This window comes from Protopterus annectens, chromosome 2.part0 (genome assembly GCF_019279795.1).
Source record: "Protopterus annectens isolate FY-2018-M chromosome 2.part0, PAN1.0, whole genome shotgun sequence".
NCBI lineage: Eukaryota > Metazoa > Chordata > Ceratodontiformes > Protopteridae > Protopterus > Protopterus annectens.
The window spans coordinates 59,795,672-59,820,766 of NC_056728.1; the positions used below are offsets into that span (position 1 = coordinate 59,795,672).

General features: G+C 41.7%; 1 protein-coding gene across 3 annotated transcripts in view; it reads right to left on the reverse strand.

The window, feature by feature from the left end:
- LSS (lanosterol synthase) overlaps window positions 1-25,095 on the reverse strand; it is a 787,682-nt gene that overhangs the window by 315,863 nt on the left and 446,724 nt on the right. For all 3 annotated transcript variants that reach the window (XM_044060550.1, XM_044060549.1, XM_044060551.1), the window contains one exon: window positions 16,567-16,663. In XM_044060550.1, coding sequence (XP_043916485.1) covers window positions 16,567-16,663 — 97 coding nt within the window. The remainder of the gene's footprint in view (window positions 1-16,566; window positions 16,664-25,095) is intronic.

Here is a 25,095-nt window from a genome sequence, read left to right on the forward strand (position 1 = left end):
AAGGAGAAACAGAAGATAATTCAAGGTTAAGAACCTAAGTGGGTTGGGCCTTCTCAAATGTTCTCTCTGTATTAGGTAGAATGAGCTAATGACACTAGACTGGGAGGAGTGTCCCAGATCAAATTTAAAGTAGGGGCAGGCAACTGCAAAGCCACCAAGTATAATAACAAGACACCAATAAGGAGAGGGGGTGGGAAACTATTACAGCTACTAGATACACTATTTAGGCAGAAAACACTACAGAAATGTTTATCACGGGAGACAAACTGCAGTGAGCCACTAAATGACAGACACTCCTTGGCAAGAAATCAGAACAAACAAACAGATGTTTAACAAATGGAGAAAATTTCCAGTTAATACCTTACACACAGTGAAACTAGCTGCCAGAAATACTGGAAACTCAACAAACAAAACAACCAGGCCTGGATATCGGGAGGCCTCTATCCAGACTATGCTACCTGACTAGAACACAGAAACCTCACATAAAAAGGCAGAGAAAAGCACAGATAGAGCAGCTAAGATACTGATACTGGCTCACAGAATTGTAACTTCTTACATAGTAGTATAAAGGAAAACTTAAGAGCCTCAGGGAATCAGATAATACAAAAATCTGTGGTCACACCTTGGATAGGCTGGCTTCAAAAGAATGTAAACAACCCCTGCTATGAAACCAGAAGAACAGGATCTAGACAGTGACCAGAAATATCAAGCAAATAACAGCACTACAGTTTTGTTAACTATCAGTAAGACAGAAAACAAAATGCAGACACCAAGAAAAATAATCTCAAGCAAATTAATAAATGCTGCCCTCCCTTAAACATCACTTGCCCTCCTAATAACTAATCTGCATGTATTGTTTATTTTTTATGTAATTTGCTCATTCCCTTTTTTAAAGATCCCTCTTCGAGTTCTTTTACCTATTTTACAATATTCAAAACTTCAAATACAGTTGGTTTAGACTTCAATTTCCATTTTCTGGTAATTGCTTTTTTTGGCAGACAACATAATTAAACTTAACAAGACCTAACTATGCCTAGGAAATTCAGATTTTGCGTCCCAGAAAATAAAAATCATATTCTTAGTTACAATCATTTGCTCATCCAATATTTCTGACAGTCATCTGTATGGAATTTTTAAAATATGCCCCCTTAAAAGAAATTTACAGCTACCTTTTTCATCCTCATCACACCACCAACATTTTCTATCTACCTGTGGAAAAACTTTGAAGACTGCTTGGTGTACAAAAATACCCATGCAAACATTTCCAAGGCAAAAATCATAAACCTTCGAAGACTTTGTTCCATACTCTGGGGCCGTACATATGCCCTCCCATTGTTTTCCTGGAAATTAGTTTGCCAGTCTCTTCCTGGTCTTTTCTAACCTCCTCTGACTGATTCTACTAATTATCCCTTTTTAAGAGAAGTTCTGTCACAGACTCAACTAAAAACCCCACAAGAGCAGGTCTTTTACTTAAGATTCCTCTATCCATTTCTCTTTGCCTATATTCTGGTATCAATTCATGGTAGGAAAAGCAGTCTCTAGCCAGCAGTCCAAACATCTTCTTGGCTGCATTCCACTCTATTACCTTTCACTCTATAATTATTTGCTCCCAAATACCTTGCTTCTTTGCCAGTTTTCTATAGTAAATTCCAGACCCCTCTTGCCTATTCTCTGTAGCCCTGCTTTCAGTCATCCTTAATGGTTTAATCTCCTTTTTCCTTTCTTGTATTGACCTATTTCTTAGAATACTTTCTGCTGCTTTATGAATAGAATATTCTGTATGGTTGCCATTATTCTCTTTAAGGATCTGTATCCAAAATCCCAGTCTCTTTTCCTTGAACTTCCCCTGGCTTCATCACATTCATTCCTATCTATTTTGAATTATAACCTTCTGCTTGATATATATATATATATATATATATATATATATATATATATATATATATATATATATATATATATATATATATAAACATACATGAGCCTTACCTATGTAGCTCTAAAGTACCTATTCAAATCAAATAATCTTAAGCCATCTTGTGCTATTGAAAGGATCAGCTTATCCCATTTTACTCCTGCCCTCTTCCCCTCCCAGAAAAAATTAATTCAACTCTTCAATAATTCATCATCTTCTTTCGGCTGTTCCCGTTAGGGGTCACCGCAGAAGATCATCTGTTTCCATTTCTTCCTGTCCTCTGCATCTTGCTCTGTCACACCAACCACCTGCATGTCCTCTCTCACCACATCCATAAACTTTATCTTAGGCCTTCCTCTTTTACTGTTACCTGGTAGCTTTATCCTTAGCATCTTTTTCTCAATATACTGAGCATCCCTCCTCAGCACGTCCAAACCAACGTAACCTTGCCTCTCTGGCTTTTTCTCCAAACCTTCCAACCTGGGCTGACCCTCTAATATACTTATTCCTAATCCTGTCCACCCTCGTCACACCCAGTGCAAATCTTAGCATCTTTAACTCTACCACATCCAGCTCAAACTCCTGCCTTTTGTCAATGCCATTGTCTCCAACCCATATAACATAGCTGGTCTCACTACCCTCTTGCAGACCTTCCCTTTCACTCTTACAGGTACTCGTCTGTCACAAATCACTCCTGACACTCTTCTCCACCCACTCCATCCTGCCTGTACTCTCTTCTTCACCTCTCCTCCACATGCATCGTTACTCTGAACTATTGACCCCAAGTATTTAAACTCATCCACCTTTGCCACCTCTACTCCTTGCATCCTCACCATTCCTCTATCCTCCCTCTCATTCACACACATATAGTATGTCTTAGTCCTGCTGACCTTCATTCGTCTTCTCTCTAGAGCATATCTCCATCTCTCCAGGGTCTCCTCCACCTGTTACCTACTTTCACTACAGATCACAATCACAATGTCATCTGCAAACACCATAGTCCACGGGGACTCCTGTCTGATCTCGTCTGTCAACCTGTCCATCACCACTGCAAATAAGAAAGGGCTCAGAGCTGATCCTTGATGTAACCCCACCTCCACCTTAAACGCATCCGTTACTCCCACCGCAGAACTCACCGTTGTCACACTTCCCTCGTACATATCCTGTACCACTCTTACATACTTCTCTAGCACTCCTGACTTCCTCATACAATACCACAACTCCTCTCTAGGCACCCTGTCATATGCTTTCTCTAAGTCTACAAAAACACAATGCAACTCCTTCTGACATTCTCTGTACTTCTCCATCAACACTCTCAGAGCAAACATCACATCTGTAGTGCTCTTTCCTGGCATGAAACCATACGGCTGATCACTAATCATCACGTCCCTTCTTAACCTAGCTTCCACTACTCTTTCCCATAACTTCATGCTGTGACTGATCAATTTAATCCCTCTGTAGTTACTACAGCTCTGCACATCACCCTTATTCTTAAAAATCGGTAGCAAAACACTTTTTCTCCATTCCTCAGGCATCCTCTCACTTTCCAAGATTTCATTAAACAATCTGGTTAAAAACTCCACTGCCACTTCACCAAAACACATCCATGCTTCCACAGGTATGTCATCTGGGCCAGCCTTTCCATTCTTCATTCTCTTCATAGCTATCCTTACTTCCTCCTTGCTAATCCATTGTACTTCATGATTCACTATCCCTACATCATCCAACCTTCTCTTCCGCTCATTCTCTTCATTCATCAACCCCTCAAAGTACTCTTTCCATCTCCTCAACACACTCTCCTCGCTTGTGAGTATGTTTCCCTCATTATCCTTTATCACCTGTACCTGCTACACATCTCTCCTAGCTCGGACCCACTGTCTAGCCCATCGGTACAGGTCCTTTTCTCCCTCCTTAGTGTCCAACCTTTCATACAACTCTTCATATGCCTTATCCTTAGCCTTCGCCACCTCTCTCTTTGCCATGCACCTCATCTCCTCATACTCCTGTCTACTTTCTTCATCTCTCTGACAATCCCACTTCTTCTTTGCCAACCACTGTCTGTATATTCTCCTGTACTTCCTCATTCCACCACCATGTCTCCTTGCCGTTCTTCCTCTGTCCAGATGTGATACCAAGCACATTTCTAACCATCTCCCTTACTAGCTCTGCTGTAGTTACCCAGCTATTTGGTAACTCTTCACTGCCACCCAGTGCCTGTCTTAACTCATCCCTGAACTCCACCTCACAATTACCCTTTTTCAATTTCCACCATTTGATCCTTGGTGCTGCCCTCACACTCCTCCTCCTCTTCTTGATCACCGTCATCCTACAAACCACCATCCTATGCTGCCTAACTACACTTTCTCTGGTCACCACTTTACAGTCTCCAATCTCCTTCAAACTGGCCCTCCTACATAAGATATAATCCACCTGTGTGCATCTTCTTGTATGTCACCCTATGCTCCTCCCTCTTGTTAAAATACGTATTCACCACAGCCATGTCCATCCTTTTCGCAAAATCCACTACCATCTGACCTTCTGCATTCCTTTGTTTAACACCATACCTACCCATCACTTCCTCATCCCCTCTGCTCCCTTCACCAACATGCCCATTGAAATCTGCTCCAATCACCAGTCTCTCACCCTTGGGTACAGTCATCACCACTTCATCCAATTCACTCCAAAATTTTTCTTTCTCATCCATTGCACACCCAACTTGTGGAGCATATGCACTAACAACATTCATCATTACACCATCAATTTCCAGCTTCATAAACATCACTCTATCCGACACTCTTTTCACCTCCAAGACACTCTTAGCCTACTGTTCCTTCAGAATAACTCCTACACCATTTCTCCTCCCATCCACACCATGATAAAACAATTTGAACCCACCTCCGATACACCTAACCTTACTCCCCCTTCCATCTGGTCTCTTGCACACACAATATACCAACCTTCCTTCTGTCCATCATATCAGCTAGCTCTCTCCCTATACCAGTCATACTGCCAACATTCAAAGTTCCGACCCTCACTACCACAGTCCTAGCCTTTCTCCTCTCTTTCTGCCTTCAGCCATGCCTTCTGCCTCTTCTCCTCCTTTAGCCAACAGTAGCCCAATTTCCACCAGCGCCCTGTTGGCTAACAGTACTGGTAGCAGTCTCCTCTGGTTTGTACAGATATGCCTGGCCTGTAGAAAAAAATTAAAGGGACTTAAAACATTTTCAGTGCCTGTATCTTATTATCAACATCTATAAACAAGAGCTTCCAGTTTCTCAATTTCTGTATTACCTTTTGTTTAGTCTCTTCCCACATATCCTTGGCAGTCATACCAGAAGCCTTTTAAATCTATCCTCCTACATACTTCATCTTATTGCATTCCCATAAATACGGGTATTGCTGAACCAATATGTGTATGGGTAAGTAATTTACAGCTATAGCCTTTGTCTTCTCTTCTTTAATTTTATATCCTGAAAAGAATTAAAACTATCTCAAAACGTCAAATGTTTGCCCTCCCCTCCACAAAAACACAATGATCCATATCTATGAATTTTGACAACTTTGCCATTTTTTTTTAGATAGTATAGGTATAAACATGTCATAATTTTGGTTTGAAAAGGGTCTGTATGAAGTTGGGTCGGAAGGTTCTCTACCCTGCTAAGGTATGCAGCCACCACAGCTCACTTCCAAGATGTTGGCACTCCCCTCCTTTAAAAATACTGTTAAAACAAAACCTTCCAGATCTTTATCACTTTCTTCCCTGCTAACATCCACACTTCCACAGGAATAAAATCTTCCTGGAGACCTTCCGGAAGACTGATTATACATCACCATTTTTATCTTATCCACTCCTATCTTAACTGTTAGTTGTTGATCCTCATGTATCTCTACCCTTGACTGAATTAAGTCTTTCATAACATTTCCATTTCTGCTCTTTCTTGATTTCCATATTTCTCTACTTCATTCAAATTTTCACAAAATTTTCAAAATATCTCTAAAATCTTTATAGGTTTTCTGGTTATTTTTTCTTGTTAAGAAACCCCAAGTATGGAAGCAAACCTTTCTACTTTCTGCTGCCTAAGTAGTTGTGCTAAAAGTTTTTATGCTCCAGAGTTATTATTAAAAAGAGTTGCTTAATAGCAATCTTTCTAAACTCAAGCATATCATTCTAGATACCCCCTTATTTTCTCTTTAGCACTCTGCATTTGTTCTTGTTCTGTGAGATTCCATTTATTCTGCAATACTTAACCTTTGTCAGCCCATCTAAGTAATGCCTACTACTTCTTAACCGTATCTCCTTCTCTATTTCTACCCTGTTTTAAACTCTATTTTCATTTTATCTCACTCACTAGCTATAACTTCTATCTTTCTTAATAACTCTTGAATAATTTCGACTACTCATTCCTTAAAATCTTTTTACCAGGTACGTGGGAAATGACCAGCGCCTCATTTTTACTTCATTACCTTGCACTTTATCTTAGTTTTTATTAGTATATGACCTAAAACAGTTAATGGAGATGTGTCAAAGCTTTCAATTAAATGCACATGCTCCTGTAAAATATAATTTAAACCTAGCTTAGCGCAGCTATTGTACCAAGGGGGATAATATGTAAATTCTGTCCTAGTTTCTACTACTAAATTCACATCTTCATGCCAAATATTTTCATAAATTTCTTCAGAATTCTATACTCTTCTATTGTATTTTCCTTTCTAGGCCCCTCTGATGCATCCTCACTATTACAAATCAAATTGTAATCCCCATCTGTAATATTCCCTGATGAAATCTGATTATTTCTCTTCAAATTTTCTTAACCTACATAATAGCAGTTTTTGGTGGAATATAAATACAAGCGTAATCCTCCTCCTTTGCCAATAGCTTTTTACTACCACAAATCTACCATCATTGTCTTTTTCCCTCTTCTATCACTACTGGAGCCATTCTAACAATTACCCTAATTACTCCTGTTTTGTTTTGTCTCTGATATTCTGTTAAATATTCATCCTGAAAGCCTCTCTTTGTCATATTCACATGCTCATTTCTTTCCCAACACATCCATCCTGAATGGTGCACCTTTTTGTGTTTTTTTGTGTTTTTATATATGTTTCTACAAGGATTTTGCTACAAATATTTCCTTTTTATCGAGTTCATTTTAATAAAGGATTTCAAGAGTTTTTGGATGTCCATGGTGGTTTGTTCGTGATTTATTCACTGCATTGTCTTTTCTTTCATGGAACACCTTCAGCTGCTAACAGGTTTGTATTGGACTGTTTTATAAACTAAAATTAAGGTTACTCATGCTGAAGTGCGTGCTACAGCCTAATTTCCCACCTAACACTGATTGCTGCCTGTTCTCTTCTTATCTCCATTCCTCTCTACCCAAAAAAACATTTCTTCCCTTTATTGGTTACTTCTGATAACTCCCCTTTTGATTTCAGCCTTTGATGCCCTTACCATCTTTGTTTCCTTTTTGCTACTCTCCTTGTGCTGTAACTCATTCTTTATCATATCCAATGTAGACTATGTTTTTTCCCAGTTGCTATCCTCAGATTCACATGTAGCCACATCAACCTTATTCTCTTTAGGACTATTCCTCAAACCCTTGTCCACAGGCCTGAGTAATACATACACATTCCCTTAGATTATTTACTCTTTTAGTTTACTCCCAATTTCCCATTTCATCCTTGATAAACTCCCTACCCTAGCACATCCACTCTTCTAAAATCCCAGACCACTGTCTTTCCCCTTTTATTTTTACCCTTCTCTCACTATAAACTATACTATACTAAACTATATTGTGGAATGATTGCTGCTGGCTAACAGTGCCTTAACCTAGAACTCCATTACATCTTCTGCAATAGTTAGGACCACATCCAAATTTTCATCTTTTTTGATGCAGTCCAGCACTAGATGGCTGAACCTTCATGATTTAAGACATCAGTCAGCTACTGTTCGATATCCATCCTCCCTTCTGCATCACTCCTTACAGCTCTCCTATCTTCCAACCCAAAGTAAGATTACTCAGCCATGGTATGAGTCCTTTGCTTGTTCTGTTCCTTTGTTATGTTCTGCTCCTTTGCTATGTTCTGCATCTCTTTTTACCTTCTCTCTGTCTAAATACTTACACCCTCTTCTGTTTCTGTCATCCATCTTCCCCCTTTTAACTTTAGTTTAAAGGTGCAATCACTGATGTATACCTTTCCAACCTAGTACTAAGCACAGCTGTCCCTCCTAAGATACAATCCAGCTGGTCCCTTACACAGAACTGATCTCTCTGTGAGGACTTCCTCAATCCTGCTACTACTTCTAAGTTTTTCTCCTTTGTCCAATACTGCAGTCAGGTGGTATACTCCCTAATCCTAATCCTAGACAACTCTGGTAGCATGGAAGGAGTACAGTTTCAGGCAACCTTCAATTGATCACTGGCTCAGGTGGCAGGGTAGGTTGGTCATGCCCATCCTGGTAAGGGAGGGAAAGATGAAGCAGGACACACAGTGACACAATCCTTCAATGCAAGGTGACATTGTGTAAGCATTCCAGGGCCAGACCTTAAGCCCACCAAGACACATTCTGGTGATAGCCATCATTAGCAACTACAGAGAAGCATACACTCATAAGGGGAGGGTACTCTGGGCCACTGCAGTGATCTGGATAGCTCCTACCTTTTCCAAGCTATAGAATTAGGCCATACATATGTCCTCACAGCCAGAATGCTAACAAGGGCATAAGCAAACCCTTCATGGCTGCCTAAATGGCAGCCCCTCTGAACAGCTGGAGAGTCCCCAGCACTGTGGAACAAATGAGTTTCAGTCCATTTGGGGAAGCCTGATGATCAACATATGTGGAGATAAAAAGAACATGAAAAAAATTATACTCTCTAATCCTCTATTCCATCTGTGTGCAGGCTGCTGGTACAGCTAACACTCCCTAGATGCACCACAGCAATATTCACTCCCCCCCCCCCGTGACCATTTTATTCTCCTCCTTCCAAGCTTACTCAGTCTAATCTCTAAGACAAAGACAAGTTTCAGTGAGATATGGCCTCTCCTATCTCACTTACCTAGACTTCTGCTCTTCTTTTTCACTGAGTCTTCAGTCACAAAAAAATTCATTTTATTTTATTTTATTTATTTATTTATTGACATTTGACTACCAGGAAAGTTGACTGGATAGGTACCCATTTTCAGCGGAGGAAAATAACGGAGGAAAAAACTGTAGAGAAAAGTTCCAAAGTATTACAAAATCATTTTAAGAACAATAATTTTACAATCTCCAAAAAAAATACAAAAAACATCTACAGTTTCAATAATTCCACCAAATTGATATAATGTGAAAAGATTAGTTAAGAATAAATATAAGTTGTATGACAATGATTTAATATTTAGAGAAATTTTAGTCAGTTTAAAGAAATTAAAGATAAGTTACTATAATACAAACAGAACTGTGATACAAAGTGAGAGAAAAAACAGGGTTATGGCATATTTAGATAAAGAAATAGGGGAAACAAACTCATTGTAGTAAGGAAGTGTTTGAAGAAGGGGGAGTAAGGACGTGTAAGATATGAATAGGTACTTGTTCACATTAAGGGCTATAGTTTGTCCTGGGAGTAAGCAAGAACAAAACCAGATTATGGCTAGTAAGACTTTCAGAATGGTTTTAAAGGAGTGGAGGGAGGAGACTGACCTGATGGCTACAGGTAAGGAGCTGCAAGCTTTAGCAACATTGTGTGAATAAAAATCATGCCTAGCAGATTTGATAGGTTCATAGGTTAATAGGCAGGTACTAAGGCTATCTGCCCAAGGGCATTTATAAGCCTAGCCAGAGTGTGTCGGCTTTCGCCACCCCATTGATTAATTAACCGATCCTCTGTCAAGCAGAGCCAATGAAGTGATCCCAGGGGTGTATTTTCTGTTACCCATCCACTCGTCAAGGTTTCTCTTGAAGAGTGTTAGTGAGGGGCTCTGCCTGATGTAATTTGGAATTTTGTTCTAAAGCATGGGGAGTCTCTGTGACAAGAATCTATCCCTCCAGCATGTTCTATTTATTGTTGTGGCGAGGTTTAGCTCACTAGAGCACGTGGCTCGTAGTGACTTGGATTTCTTTAGGTGGAGCAAGTCCATCAATTCTGAGTTGGACATGGCTTTGTAAGTCAGGCAGAAATCACCTCTGAGTAAGCGATATGACACTGAGTACAGCCACAGTTTTTTCAGTTGGGCTGCATAGGACATATGTTTAAGGCCAGTAATCCTCTTGGTGAGGTACCTTTGTGGTCTTTCCAGCTGTTGGAAGTGTCTTGTGAGGTACATCCCAAATGGGGCATTTTGCTCTATGATGGATCTAATGAGTGACGAGTAGAGGGGCACTATAACCTCTTTATTTCTAGATGTGAACCCTTTAGTAATTAGATGAGCCACATAGAAGGATTTCCTAACTGCTTTGGCAATATGATTGTCAAAGGAGAGATTACTATCTACCTGGGTCCCCAGATCTTTTATTACCTCTTCTGTATAAAGGGGGCTGCCATCTATGTGGTAATTCGTGGGTGTTTTGTTTTTCCCAAATGGGATGACTATGCATTTTTTGGCATTTAGCTTGAGGCCATGACTTTGACACCAGGTGTCCGTCTCAGTAAGGCACTTTTGGAGGATGTCCGAGTCAGCCGGAGAGTCAATTATGGCTCCCAGTTTGCAGTCAACAGCGAACTTGGTTGGCCATAGTCCTCCTGTGTTTGCCTGTACTTCTGAGAAGTATATGCCGAACAGTAGGGGGTCCCAGGACCGAGCCTTGCGGGACAACACTTGTGACTGTTTAGAGTTGGACCTGGAGCCTGCTATTCTTACCGTGTGAGTTCTGTCTGTAAGCTAGTTGGCAACCCATCTCGTGACGTAGGGGTTTATGTTCGGGCTGGTGAGTTTTTCTGTAATACCCGAGGGGGAATCGTGTTGAAAGCCTTGGTGAGGTCAAGGTAGGCTGTGTGAACCACCTTTCCCTCGTCTATGGCCTTGGTGACTGTCTCGAAGAAGTCAACCAGGTTTAGTAGGCATGATCTGCCCTTAACAAAGCCAAACTGGGTCGGTTCAAGTGTTTGGAGGTTCCCAATGTCTTTGTTAATGAGTTCCATGATGATGCACTCCACAGCCTTGCAGACCAGGCTAGTCAGGCTTATGGGGCGATAGTTACCAGGGTCAATTGTGACCCCTCCTTTGTGGAGAGGAATAACCGTTGCTGTGCACCATTCTATGGGTACATAGCCTGTGGAGAGGCTGAGGTTGAACAGCGTGTTTAGGTGGGGGGTTAGTTCGTTCTGTAGTTCGTGCAAGATGCAGCCTGGGACACCATCTGGTCCCACTGACGCTGTGTTTTTGGCTTTTGAAAGGACTGTTTTCACCCATGGGACACTACACTTTTCTGGTATTGTTGTGGGCCCTTTTGGAGGTGAGAGGGGGGGGTGAAGTTTGCACTGAATCTATCTGCCAGGATGTTGCCAATATCAGTGGGTTCAGTATATTTTGTGCTATTTTGCACTAGTTCAGTGCATATCTGCGATTTGCCACTTAGATTCTTAACATAGCTAAAGAAGGCTTTGTGGTTATCTTTTGAATCCTTGGTTATTTTTCTTTTGAAGTTAGCCTGGGATGATTTCATGAGGGACCTTAGTTTCTTACTGATACTGATCAGGGATGTCTTTCCTTCTTGGGATTTGCTTTTTTTTCTGAACTAGTTTCCTCCTTCTACTGTATAGCCTGTTTATTGCAGGGGTCCACCAAACTGGTTTCCTTCTCTTAGAGGAGTGAGTCTTGGTTTTGCTAGGGATGGCACGATCCATGCATCCTTGTAGGTGCTCATAGAGTGCATTTGTAAAGGTTTCTGCATCTTGGGCAGCGTTATCCTTTAGCGTGGGGGCTGTGAAACTTACCACCTCTGTCTTAAGTAAGGTGAAGTTTGTTTTAGAAAAGTTTTTTACTGTGGTTTCCTTAGTTGGGGGTGGTGGTGGGGTGTGGACATCCAGAGTGATTAGTTTATGGTCTAATCTAACCAGTGACGGGTTGACCTCTGGTGTGGAACACCTGTCGCCCATGTTGGTGATGACCAGGTCCAATATGTTTTCACCTCTGGTAGGGGAGTGTGCATTTAAGTTGATGAATTCCAGGAAGCGCTGGGCCTGGGAATTTGCACTTGAGTAGTTTTCCCAGTGAATAGTAGGGTAATTGAAATTGCCCAATATCAGGGTGTTCAGTAGGACCTTCATGTTTTCCAGTGTCTCCAGAAAGGTGGAGTGGTGGTCTTGGGTCATGGAGGGTGATCTGTAGTTGGCCACAATGTGCATTGCAGATTTGCCCGATGTTAGTTGCACATGGATGATCTCAGAGGTATCATGCTGCGCCACTAACCTGGAGGTGTAGGTATCCTTGATGAATATGGAAACACCCCCTCCTTTTGTGTTTCGGTCCGTGTTCTGTGGCTGAAACGTGTGGTATGAGTTGTAGCCCGGTAATGCTTGGGTGCTCTATGGAGCCTTGAACCAGGTTTCAGTTACTGCACAGATGTCGATGTTCTCCATACTGAGGAGTGCTTCAAGCGTGTGCATTTTGAGATTTAAACTCCTGGCATTGAGTAGCATAACCCTCAGTTTTTTATTAATTGTGCTGTTTACGGAGGTGGGTTTGACCTTTGAGCCTTGCCTAAAAAAGGCACTATGGGGGCAGCAAGAGCCTTGGCCAGTATTCGAAAGCCTAGGGGTGACAGGTGCAAGCCGTCTCTTGCGAAGCAACACGGCTTGTCGGCTATGTCGTCCCAGGCTGACAGACACTGGATCCCCTTTGAATGACACCAGTAGCTTAGCTAATTGTTGAAATTCATCATTTTTCTCTATACTGAGGTATCATTCTTGGTGAGGGCAGGATGTTACTCAGGGTCAGGGTCATACCAGCCTGGGCTGCATGATCAGACAGCTCTTCCTTGTCTCTTTTCATGTAGTCCAGGGAGGTACTTCTCAGGTCATTCACACCAACATGAACAATGACAGAGTCATATTTGTACTTGTTCTGGAGTGACCGGAGTGCTTGTGTTATGTGGCGGATTCTGGCTCCCGACAGGCAGCTAACTGTAACCTTCTGCTTATCCAGCCTAGTGAGTGGGACGTCAGTGTGCCTGACTATAGAGTTACCTATTACTAGTGTGTTAGGTATGTTATTTCGCCTTAAGGGCTGTGATTGTGCGGCACACTGATTTTGTGTTTTATGTGTTGCCTGCTTTGTGACGGGAAGTGCAGGTTGTTTGGGTGTCTACTTTGGAGGTCTCTGATGCTTTTGCAGGTTTTTATTTAGAGCCTCCGAGTATAATTTTGTGTATTTATGTGTATTTTTTGCCAGTGCTGTTTTAGTATGTCTGTGTGCGGCTGGAGGTGCGGTGCAAGTGTTAACTTTCTCCTCTTGACTGTCTGTTCCAGTCTTCGGCGGAGACAGCTTAGCTTCCAGTTTGGCTGTATGATTGCATCTCTCGCATATGTTAGTGTTTTGTGGTAGGAGGAGAGGGTTGTCTGTGTACATGAGGCAGTTGTAACATTGCCTCAAGATACCCAGGTTTGTGGACAAAGGGGAATTTTTGGTCACTGGTTTATAATGACCAAGTGGGAGCATAGTTCATCTAGCCATTTACAACCTCCTTTTCCTATTTTTGCACATGAGGTCAGGGTGTCACTTCAATAGTAAAAAATCATCTAGAGGCTTACACCGCTAGCACTGCCATGGTAGTTCTACACACTAGCACACACATTCACACCTATGGCCAATTTAGAGTGTCTAGTCCAATGACTGCAAGTGTTAACATAATTATTGGAATGGTATTTAGTGCCAGACAAGCAGGTGGATGCTGGATAATGCTATAGGTTCTAAGAAGCTAATAAATATGCTAGCTGATGGGATTCTAACCAATTTAAGCTTCTTAGAGCTTTACAGTGGTGGGTCCTGAAAAAGAGTATTTGCTGCAAATTTAGCTATTTATTACAGCATTGCTCAAGTTTTGTTTTTTGTGATGCCTGGCGGTGAGGTTAGTAAGGATGCAGCACCATAGTGTAGTTAGGGGAGGAGGTAAGTAGTGGTAAGTTTCATTTTAGGTGCATTGGGGAGAATTTTTTGGCTCTGTAAATCATTCCTAGCCTTTGATGATTTTTTAATGTAATGTAGTATATGTGCATCAAATTTAAGATTATCATCCACTATCAACCCTAATAATTTGCTATGAAAAGAAACATCGTTGGTTGTATTACTAAGAGAGATGATTTAAAAATTTTATTTTTTTTTTTTGTGAGAGGGGGATTTGGGGAAAAAGTAGTATTTTGGGGGTGTTAATTCTGCAAAGCCATGTTTCAGTGGCTGTTAAAGATTCCTGAGTATTTTTCTGGAGATGTGCAAGGCTGTCTGATGTGCACAGGAGTAAGAAGTCATCTGCATACTGCATTAGGCAGGACTGTTGTGTGGATGTGTGGAGGGTGTTGGTGATAATGTTAATGAGGAGGACACCAAGGATAGAGTCTTCTGGAACACCAGTGGTGACTGGGAGGTATGAAGAGAGGGTGGAGTGCCATTTTACTGACTGATACCTATTGGAAAAGTAGCTTGTAAACCCTGGAAGTGTTGGCTGAAATAGATATAGTGAGGACACTTGAAGTTTGCTGTGACAAACTGTGTCAAAGGCTTTAGACAAGTCTAGAGGTGAGGAGACCAGTTTGCCATTATCTCTAGCTTTACTGACATTTTCTGTAAAGGTTAGAAGTGCAGTGTTAGTACTATGGGAGAGAGAAAAGCCACACTGTGTGGAGGAGAAGAGTTCTAACTGCAGGAGACAATTTAGCAATTGTTTTTGAATACAGTTTTCAAGTACTTTGGAGGGGAGATTAGATTGCTATAGTTGTAAATTTAGTGATGTCTACTGAATTTCCTCCTTTGTGTAGAAGGATAATTTGTGATCTCTTCTTTTTTTCCCTGCCTTATGCCATTGCCTCTCTTAAATGTGATATTTCTCTCTCTCTCCATTTCCACCACTCTCAGTCTTACTGCCGATGCCTACTGCACTTCACCTGTAGTACATCCCTCCTATGCCCTTCCTACAAGAGTTCTGCACTGTTCAGTCTCTTTTGCTGTCTGCCTCCTCTGTCATCTGACTGTTGTACACTATGCTGATTCCTGTTGAGCCAACTCTGGTGCTGTTTCCCCTTTCATCACTTATCAGCTGTAACTCTCCTTCCATAACGGCTTCCTTCGCCTATTTGTCATCCCTTTCATGACTGCATCTCCCACTTTCTCCCTTCACTTACTCCGTGCCACCACACTAGACACACACACACACGCATGCACACACACACACACACACACACACACACACACACACACACACACACACACACACACACACACACTCATTTATATTTTTTCTTTAACCTAGGAAGACCTTTTTTATTCTCTTTGTAGAACAGTACCAGGAACAATGTCAGATTTTAAAAGTAATATGGAATAGAGAGTCAGTGTTGTAGGTACTGCAGTGCACACCTAATGGGTAGGAAGAGATGGGAGGGTGATAACTAAAGTTTAATCAGTCTAACAGGAGGGCTTTTGCATCACATTTTTTTACTGCTTACTTGTACAAGCAGATGGGATAAAACTGGCAGATGCTCAAATTCACATAAGGGTTGGGCAACTCAAAACCCACTACTTTTAAGAACACAACAGAAAAGAACATGGTGGGTAGAGTAGGAAAAATCAGAAATACTCATATAGTAGTCTTACCTGGCAGCTTTCACAAATTAAACCCTGTGCAGTACATCTTATCTTAAATAACAATTATGTTTCTTGTTTCTTCCCAAATTTCAGATACAGTTAATCCCTTTGGAGTCAAAGAATGCATCACAAATACTTGTCTCCTAGCACCAACCAAGACCTTCCAAAACTCAAAGAGAAGCAAACTTAAAGAAAGAGAACACTGGAGAAAAAAGAACAACAACAACAAAAAAAAAAACAATCTAAGTACACAAACTTTAAAATAAAGAAATAAAAAAAATGATCACAAAATAACCTTGTCTGGCAACTCTTATAGATTAAATCTTCTCTTATACATCTTGTCTTAAATACAAAATATTACTTCTCAGTGCCTACAGTTCAGGTACAGTTAACCCCTTTGGCATCAGAGAAAGCAATGCAACAGTTTGGTTCCTGGCCCTATCCAAGAATGTATAATACCCCAAGAAAATCAAAGTAAAACAATTTGGGGGAAAATGATAGATTTTGGTACTTCCACTGCTCTGCAATCTCACAGACGTACATACTTATGGGAATCAATTAAAACAAAATGACTATGCCTGTTGTGATGTTAACTCTGTATCCAAAATTGTTGCAAAAACAGCAAAAATGTTTCATATCTTTTCTGACACTTAAGACTACACAGTAGAAATTCAAGCAATTAATAAACTTCATGAAGCTAATTTTGTTTCCATTAGAGACCCACTTTATGCTTACACATTTAAAGACTTTAGATTACTCATCTAAAACATTTAAACTCATTACTTGACAGTTTGGCACAGGACTGCTTCCACAGAGACAAGGAGCAAGGTGAGTACAATTCTTCCAGTGGCAAGAGTAGAACAAATATTGGTCCTTACCAAATACTTCTGAGGGATTAAGGAGTTCTAAAAGTCGCCCTCCCCTTTTTGTTTCGTACGTAGCAAATCCACCATCTGCATTTCTCATACTCAGAAGCTGTGTAAAGAGAAGAAGAAATATTTTCAGAATTTACAGTTTTAATTTCTTTTACTCATAGGTCTTTAGTTTATCTTTTCCTGTAATGTTATATTCTAAACTAGTAGAAATCATCTAATTCACAGCTCTCAACATGGAAGGTGCATTTACATGGCAGCAAAAGTACAGTTTTGTACCTACCATAAATGTAGATGTTCGAAGATCCACATTGCTGCAGTCCTTACATATGGGTAGTCCGCTGTCCTCGGTCGGCCCGAATACCAAAGTATTAGGCTGACGTCGGTCAAGGCGCTTAAAACTGACATCAGAACGTCAGGGTACAAAAGAGCATGACCGACGTCATTTCCTCAGTCTTTTCTTGCCCCAGATGTCAGAAGGCCCTAACAAGACAGGCCAAAGCCAAAAACCAGCAAAACCCAACCAACCACCCGTGCGCTAACCATATTTACAAAATGTACAACACAAACCACACCACCACCTTCAACAACAGAGGGGAAGGAGGGAGGGTAAATTGGACTGCAGCAATGTGGATCTTCGAACATCTACATTTATGGTAGGTACAAAACTGTACTATGTTCTTCATCTCACATTGCTGCAGTCCTTACATATGGGTAGAATCCCAAAGCAGAGGTAAGGGAGGATGGCAAAACTATAAAGCATTAGGAGCTGCCAACATGCCTTGTAAAATTGCAGTTGCAAATCCAGCCCTAGATTTAGAGTAAAGTGGAAGGTGGTAATGCTTAGAGAAAGTATGCACTGAACTCCAAGTAGCTGCTTCCAAAATATCTTTAGTAGCCACCCCTTAAAAAAGCTGTAGAAGTGGCAGTAGCCCTAGTAGAATGAGGCCTAATCCCAGCTGGAATCTCCTTACCATGATGGGAATAACAGAAAGCAATACAAAACCAATCCACTTAGAAATAGTTTGTTTTGAAACAGGTTTGCCCTGAGAACCCAAAGCAAAAGAAACAAACAACTGCTGAGACTGCCTGAACCCTTTAGTTCTGCTCAAATAATATCGCAACTGTCTGTGAATATCCAAAGTGTGCAAAATCTTTTCCCCTTTATTTTGGGGTTTGCATAAAAGTAGGCAAATGAATAGTTTGGTTTAAAGCCACACTAGAAACCACTTTAGGCATAAAAGAAGGGTTAGTACGAAAGACACCCTATCCTTGTGGAAAATTAAGAAAGGCTCAACTGCCATAAGGGCCTGTAATTCAGAAACCCTTCTCGCAGAGGTAATGGCCAACAAAAAAGCAGTCTTCCAAGATAAATATTTCAACTCTGCCGATGCTGCAGGCTCAAAAGGTTGTAGAGTGAGTTTCTCCAACACAAAATTGAGATCCCAAGCAGGAGTAGGAGCTCTACGTGGGGGTCTTATATTCTTTGCCCCTCTAAGGAATTGCTTAAACAACGGCTGAGAAAATAATGGTGGGTCACAGTCATAGTGAGCAGAGATTGCTGCAGCATGAACCTTTATAGAGGAGAAGGACAAACCTTTGTCCAATAACTCAGTAAGGTATTGAAGCGCCACACTTAAATTAGGTTTAGAAACATCAAAGTCCTTTGCTGTACTCCAAAATAAAAATCTCCTCCATTTATCTGCGTAAACTTTCCTTGTACTAGGCCTTCTGGCCTCCAAAATAACATTCAAAACTTGTTGTGGAAGCTGAGACCCTCCAGGGTTTAAACCAGAATATGCCAGGCTGTCAGATGTAGAGAATGAAGTTTGACATTGAGTAAATGACCGTTCTCCTGAGACAGCAGGTGAGGAATCAAGGCAAAGGCCATGGAGGCTCCTGTACCAGACTTCTCAGTAATGGGTACCAGTGCTGTCGAGGCCAATCTGGAGCTATTAAAATTATGTTTGGCTTGTCCTGTCTGACCTTCAGCAGTACCTTTGGGAGGAGAGGCAGAGGTGGAAAGGCATACACGTGAAGATTGCTCCAATTGAATGAGAGAGCATCCACTTTCCAAGCCGAGGGATGAAACCTTTTGTGCAAAACTTTGGCAGCTGGTAATTTAGTGGAGAAGCGAACAGATCTATGTCTGGAGTTCCCCATAACACTGTCAACCTCTGGAATACATGAGGATCCAATTTCCACTCGTGGGGATCCATAATTTGTCTGCTCAACACATCTGCTAAGGAGTTCTGTGCTCCTGGCAGAAACCTTGCCTGAAGATTTAGCTGTAAACTGAGAGCAGTCTCCCACAAAATCATTGCTTGTCTGCATAGAGGATAAGATTCGTTCCCCCTTGCTTGTTGATGTACCACATGACAGTTGTGTTGTCTGTTTGAATCAACACCTGCCCTGGAAGAAGTAAATCCTTGAAAGCTAACAATGCAAATTGGACTGCTAACATCTCCTTCAAGTTGATATGTAGATGTTGAAGTCTGGCAGGCCACGTGTCTTGTATCCATTTTCCATTTAGATGAGCTCCCCAAGCTTTGTCTGAGGCATCTGTCGTTAAAATCTGACTCGCCTCTGGCCGGGTCACAGAGAGTCCCTTGTTTAGGTGACATTCCTGAGCCCACCACAAAAATTCCTTTTGAATGCAAGGTATTATTTGAATGACAGTGTCCAAATCTTGGCAGTGCTGTGTCCATACATTCTTGAGATACCATTGTAGCTTCCTCATATGCAGTTTGGCATTGGGAAGTACCAGAATACAAGATGCCATGAACCCCAAGGCTTGAAGGACTGTCCTTGCAGTCAGCCTGGACTGATGAGACAACTGGTGGAAGTAAAGAGAAAGATTCTTTTGTTTGTCCGGGGTCAAAAAAGGCCATCTGGGATGCTGTATTCAGTCTCACACCCAGAAAGCACATGTCCTGAGAGGGTACTAGACTGGACTTTATTTCGTTCACAGAATACCCCAGGCATCTTAACACTGCCATCACATACTGTAAATGATGAAGAAGTTCGTCCTTTTCTTGGGCCAGTATCAGGCAATCGTCCAAATAAGGATAGATCTGTATTCCTCTTAGCCTGAAGAAAGCTACCACTGGAGCCAGAACCTTCGTGAACACTCTGGGCAGTAGATAAGCCAAAGGGCAATACAGAGAACTGATAATGTGAAGTCCCAGCCCGAGCAGATACTTCCTGCAACTGGGCCTGATAGGAACATGAAGGTAAGCCTCTTTGAGATCCAGAGTCACCATCCAGTGATCTTTGCCCAGCAGAGGTAAAAGCTGTTGTAACGTTAACATTTTGAACTTGGGAATGTCCAGATATGTGTTGAGGATGGATAAATCCAAAATTGGTCTCCACGTGTTTCCTTTCTTTGGTACTAGAAACAGGCGAGAATAAAATCCTAGGCCCACTTCTGGCAGAGGAACCGTTTGTATGGCCCCTATTTGAAGTAGTAAAGAAATTTGCTTGCGAGCCTCTAGTCTTTGCTGAGGAGGAACGTCCGGCATGCCTTTGAAAGGAGGCAAGGTATGGAAATAAAACTTGTAACCCTGGTGTATGATATCCAATACCCATTTGTCTTGGGTAATCAACATCCAATTTTCCTTGAAGAGTGCTAACCTTCCTCCCAAAGGTGCTGCCAGGCAAGAAGGATCTGGCAGCTGAAAGTAGGTCATTGGGCCTGTTTACGAAAGGACTGGCCCCTGCCCTCACCCGAAGATTGTGCAGGTGAACTCCCAGTTCTAGGCCTGAAAGAACTCTGAGCTCTGCCCCTACCACGTCTAGATCTACCCCTAGACTGAGAATCATAAGAAGGATACGTCCACCCCTTAGCAGGCCAATTCCTACTAAACTTGGAGGCTGAACTTGCAAAAAATCCTTAACAGCCTGCATAGACTTAGCCTTGTCTTCCATTTTCTTCAAGACTGATTCCACAGGTAAACCAAACAACACATCAGACTGCAAAGGAGCATCCAAAATCCTTGTCTTAACATGGTCAGATAAATTCTGATCCTTTAACCAGGCGTGCCTGCGAAGAACTGAGCCAGTGGCAGCCACCCTAGACGAGGCCTGCACAGCATCAAAACCACACTGTAATGAATGCTTACCCACTTGTTCAGAGACATGCACCAAATCTTGCAACTCTTTACACTCAATGCCTTCCGCCAGAGCATCCACCTTAGACTTCAATTGAGAAAGAAGAAAGTTTTGATATTTCATCATATGAAACTGGCAATTCAAAGCCCTCATAGCTAAGGTAGAAGATGTATAGACCTTCTTTCCCCATCTATCCAAAGCTCTGGCTTCTTTATCTAGAGGAACCGGATTTTTTACAACAGAGGCCTTGACACCCTTAGGTCCCTGACTAATAGTTTCTGGGTCCGCCCTAGGACTCTTATAAAGATATTTATGAGCCTCAGGCACCCTGTAATACCTATCCGGTTTAACAGGAGCAGGAGGCAGAGAATCAGGATTAAGTGAAGCCTCTGCAAACACATCTTCCACAACATCCAGAACAGGGGTATAGCCAAGGGCCTATGCTGGGGTAACAGCAAAAACTCCCAAAGCCTTTTCCTAGAATCAGAGAAGTCCTGACCTTCCCACTTAAAATGTTCCCTCATAGAATGAAGTGTCTCTGAAAAAGAAAAATCCTCTGGAGGAGAAGCAGAAGGAGTGGAATCATCTGCATCAGAATCAGAATAAGGAGAATACTCCTGCAAGTCTTCAGCTGAAGACTCTGAAATATCCGAAGCCTGCTCAAAACTTCCCAACTCTGGCTCCACCCTACGCCTCTTATCAGGAGGGGGCATAGAACCTCTAATCAGAGTAATTAAATCTTCTGCCATTTTAAGCATGTGCTTCTTAGGCACAGACCCTGCTGAACTAGGAGTGACACCAACAGAAGCTGAAACTGGCCTGCCTCTGGGAGAAGCCTTAGAAACAGAAGGAGAAGGCCTAACCACCCTAGGAAGGGAGGGGAGTACAGTAACTTGGCAAGCCCTTCAGCCTGACCTGCCTCCTGAGAGACCACCTCCTGCAAAATCAAAGTCTCCCCCTGAGACTCCAGAGAAGTCTCCGTCGGAACCACCGGTTCCACTGAAGCCTCTAAAGAACCGGCGTCCGGAACGGACGACTCATCTTGCCTGGGTTTAACTGTTTTGTCTTTGCGCTTCTTCGCAGAAGCGGGCGCCGGAGAATCCGACGGCATATTATAATTGCACCGCTTCCCAAAAACCAGCCTAGCACAATCCAACCTTCGCTTAATAGTGCGTTTATTGAACCTAGCACAAAAGCTACACCCAACAACGTCGTGCTCAGGCCCCAAGCAAGGAATACACAAAGAATGATAATCCCTATGCGGTATCTGTTTCCCACAAGAAATACAGTTATTCACTTTTTCTGACATCCGGTAAAACACTGAGGCAAGAAAAAACCAAAATAATCCCCAACGGGGTACTTAGCCAACTTGGATTCGGTCTGAAACTCCGAATTCGAAAAATTTCAGAACGCTGAACGGCACTTGCAACGCTGCTTCTGCATCGGACCATGCGGCAAAAAAGACTGAGGAAATGACGTCGGTCATGCGCTTTTGTACTCTGACGTTCTGATGTCAGTTTTAAGCGCCTTGACCGACGTCAGCCTAATACTTTGGTATTCGGGCCGACCGAGGACAGCGGACTACCCATATGTAAGGACTGCAGCAATGTGAGATGAAGAACATCACTTTGTTTAGGGATCTGGGATACTAGGCAAGTGAACAGAACCCAATTCTTCCAAAACAATTTAATAAGCACATTTTAATCAAACAAATGAAAAAGAAAAATAATTTTACAGGTCTTAAAACAGGAAAATAAACACCCTTTGTCTAAATCATGTTCAAGTGATGTCCCTTTATTAAGGCACATTTCTAGAACATAGAGTATTAAATGCTGATAATCAGTTTCAGGAAGAAATCCAGTTTCAGGAAGAAAGGTCATTCGCTCTCTTCTGAATGTGAAAAACATAGTTACAAAATAAGCAATAAGACCTAACCATTCAAACAACTTTATCATCAATCCATCACACCTGTGGATGAACGAAGAGGATTTCTGCAGTAAGTCCATCCCCTTTTATTCCCTTTGCTTACCCCACACACAAGCAGCCAAGACAACCAGCAAAAAATATATACAGATGAAGTATTGTATGGATTGCAAGCCAAGCTAAAAAACTACCTTTTGTAGTAGGTGGACCTAGCCATCAAATATACAAGGGACACCAAAGCCAGTTTATGCATTAGAAATTGCTCAAATGTTAGAAAATCGCCACAGGTATTCAAGTTCAAGTGTCTTGCGAAGTCTGAACTACTTACAGTGTAGACACTGAGATAATGCTAAAACAATTCAAAGCACTGTGCATTATGATAACCTTGGCTGCAAACAGTTCAAAATAAGTGGACGTACAGTAGTGGTGGTCTTCTTCATCCCCACATCATTTCAATATCCACGAAACAACAGCACTTTAATATCTACCCACTCATCACTATCTTACCTTGCAAACTTACAACAAAGGCAGTAAACAGTCACGGCCAATATGCCAGGACTAAAAGATGACACACTCATATATTCCATGTTTCCATTAACAAAAAACAAAAGTGATGAGGATGGGATTCATGTTGACTTGCCAAAGGAAGTTTTAGCAAACATAAAATATTCAACAAAATGCTTCCTGAAACTATTTCACTGGACATCCGAGAAACCCTTTTTTTTTCCTAAAGAGAAGCAAGCCTTCGCTCACCCCCCACCCCCACCCCAAACTTATATATACCAACTCAGAAGTCTCACAACAGAGGACACTACACTGTGGATCTGTTGATAAAAGCAGTTTTGGTTCAAGTGCTTTTTTCTTTTTACATTTGCCAAAACTATCTTCAGCAATTTGACAGAAGCACATTAAGTGTGGGAGCAGCAAAGTCCAAATAATTAAAAGGTAATCCTCACTTAAGAACAGATGTAAGATAAACAACCAAGGGTATAAGCCATACAGGATTCAAGGCAGTCCCACCAGAAGCTGCAGTCTCTGTCACAAAGAAAAGAAGTCGTCTTGGTGAAAACTCCCTCACACTATAGCTATGACTACAATTTAAGTGCAGCAAAGCACAGCTGGCTACAATAAGCTAGGTCCCAAAATACTTCTACAAATGCCTTCAACCATGAACAGAAAAATATATGAAAATGCAGTTAAAGGGATATACAAATGAAAAATTACAGCTGTGCTTGGTAGTCACCATATGACTGAATTATCCTTGTAATCTTAGTTTTCAAATGATTTGGCTCTTTGTACTCCTCTTGAAAGCAGTTCTGGGTCTGATTTTACGTAAGCAATAGTAAGCAGAGATTCTGTGTTGAATTCAAAAACTGCCACTTATCTTCCAGATGGCTGAATCCTCAGCCATGGTTACCTATGAGTAACAATCTCAGTGGTTGCACTCTTGCAGTGGGCATCAGCTCCACTGTAATAACATTTAATGGCATACTGTCCTACCTTAAGAGCCATCTGAGTTAATGTATATATTCTGTCCCTTATTCCTCATCAGGGATTTCACTCATCAAATCATCCATTTACTAAGGGATAGATCCCTGATAGTCGATCATGGTTATTTGGCAATTTATTTTTGTAATGGCCAGTGTAAATGTAGTTCATATAAATTCCACATTCATCCTATACCCTGGTTTCATTATCACTGGAGAATATCCTAAACCCTGTAGCCAGTTTAGATTCCCTTGAAACATCAAGGGGGACCACATATGGACTAGGCTCTTGTAGAAATATGTAGAGACATCTTGCACTATGTAAAACCGCTTGGATTTTTAGCAGCAGAAGGGCGGTTCTAGGGATATATTCTCAAAGGCATCTTGAGCCACATGGAATATGGGGCAGGACAGCCACATGGAATATGGGGCAGGGCAGCCAGCACCTTAGATGCCACAGTAGCACAGCCTTGGATCGCCATATCCCTAATGACCCAGAATGCAAGGCACAGACAATACATACAGAATCTTGTTTGTTCTTCTTTTGGCTTTTCCCGGTTAGGGGTCGCCACAGCGGAACTCCGCTAATGATTGGCAGCAGATGTTTACGGTGCTGAGGTGCCAGCTCGATGCCCAACCTTTAATGAAGGCACGCCCATTCTACGCATGTCTTTTGAACGCCACTCGACTGTGTCTAAAGGACACTAAATACAGGGATAAGGCCTTTAGTATCTCTTGGTAGCTCAGGTCATTTAAGCTTATAAATTTTTATTCAGCAACTTTTGGGACCTTGCCAGCTACTTGACATGTTTGGTAAGATAAATCATAAAGGGGCACTGTATTTGATAATGGGCCTGCTCAGTGCAGAATATAGAGGGGCTAAGAACTTATTTATATCTAGTGGAAATATCCTTTGTCATCAGCTGTGCCAGATAGGACTTCCTGACCATTGCTGTAACATGATGATAAACAGGAGGGTTCGTGTATCCATGTTACAAGGTGTCTCAACATCTTC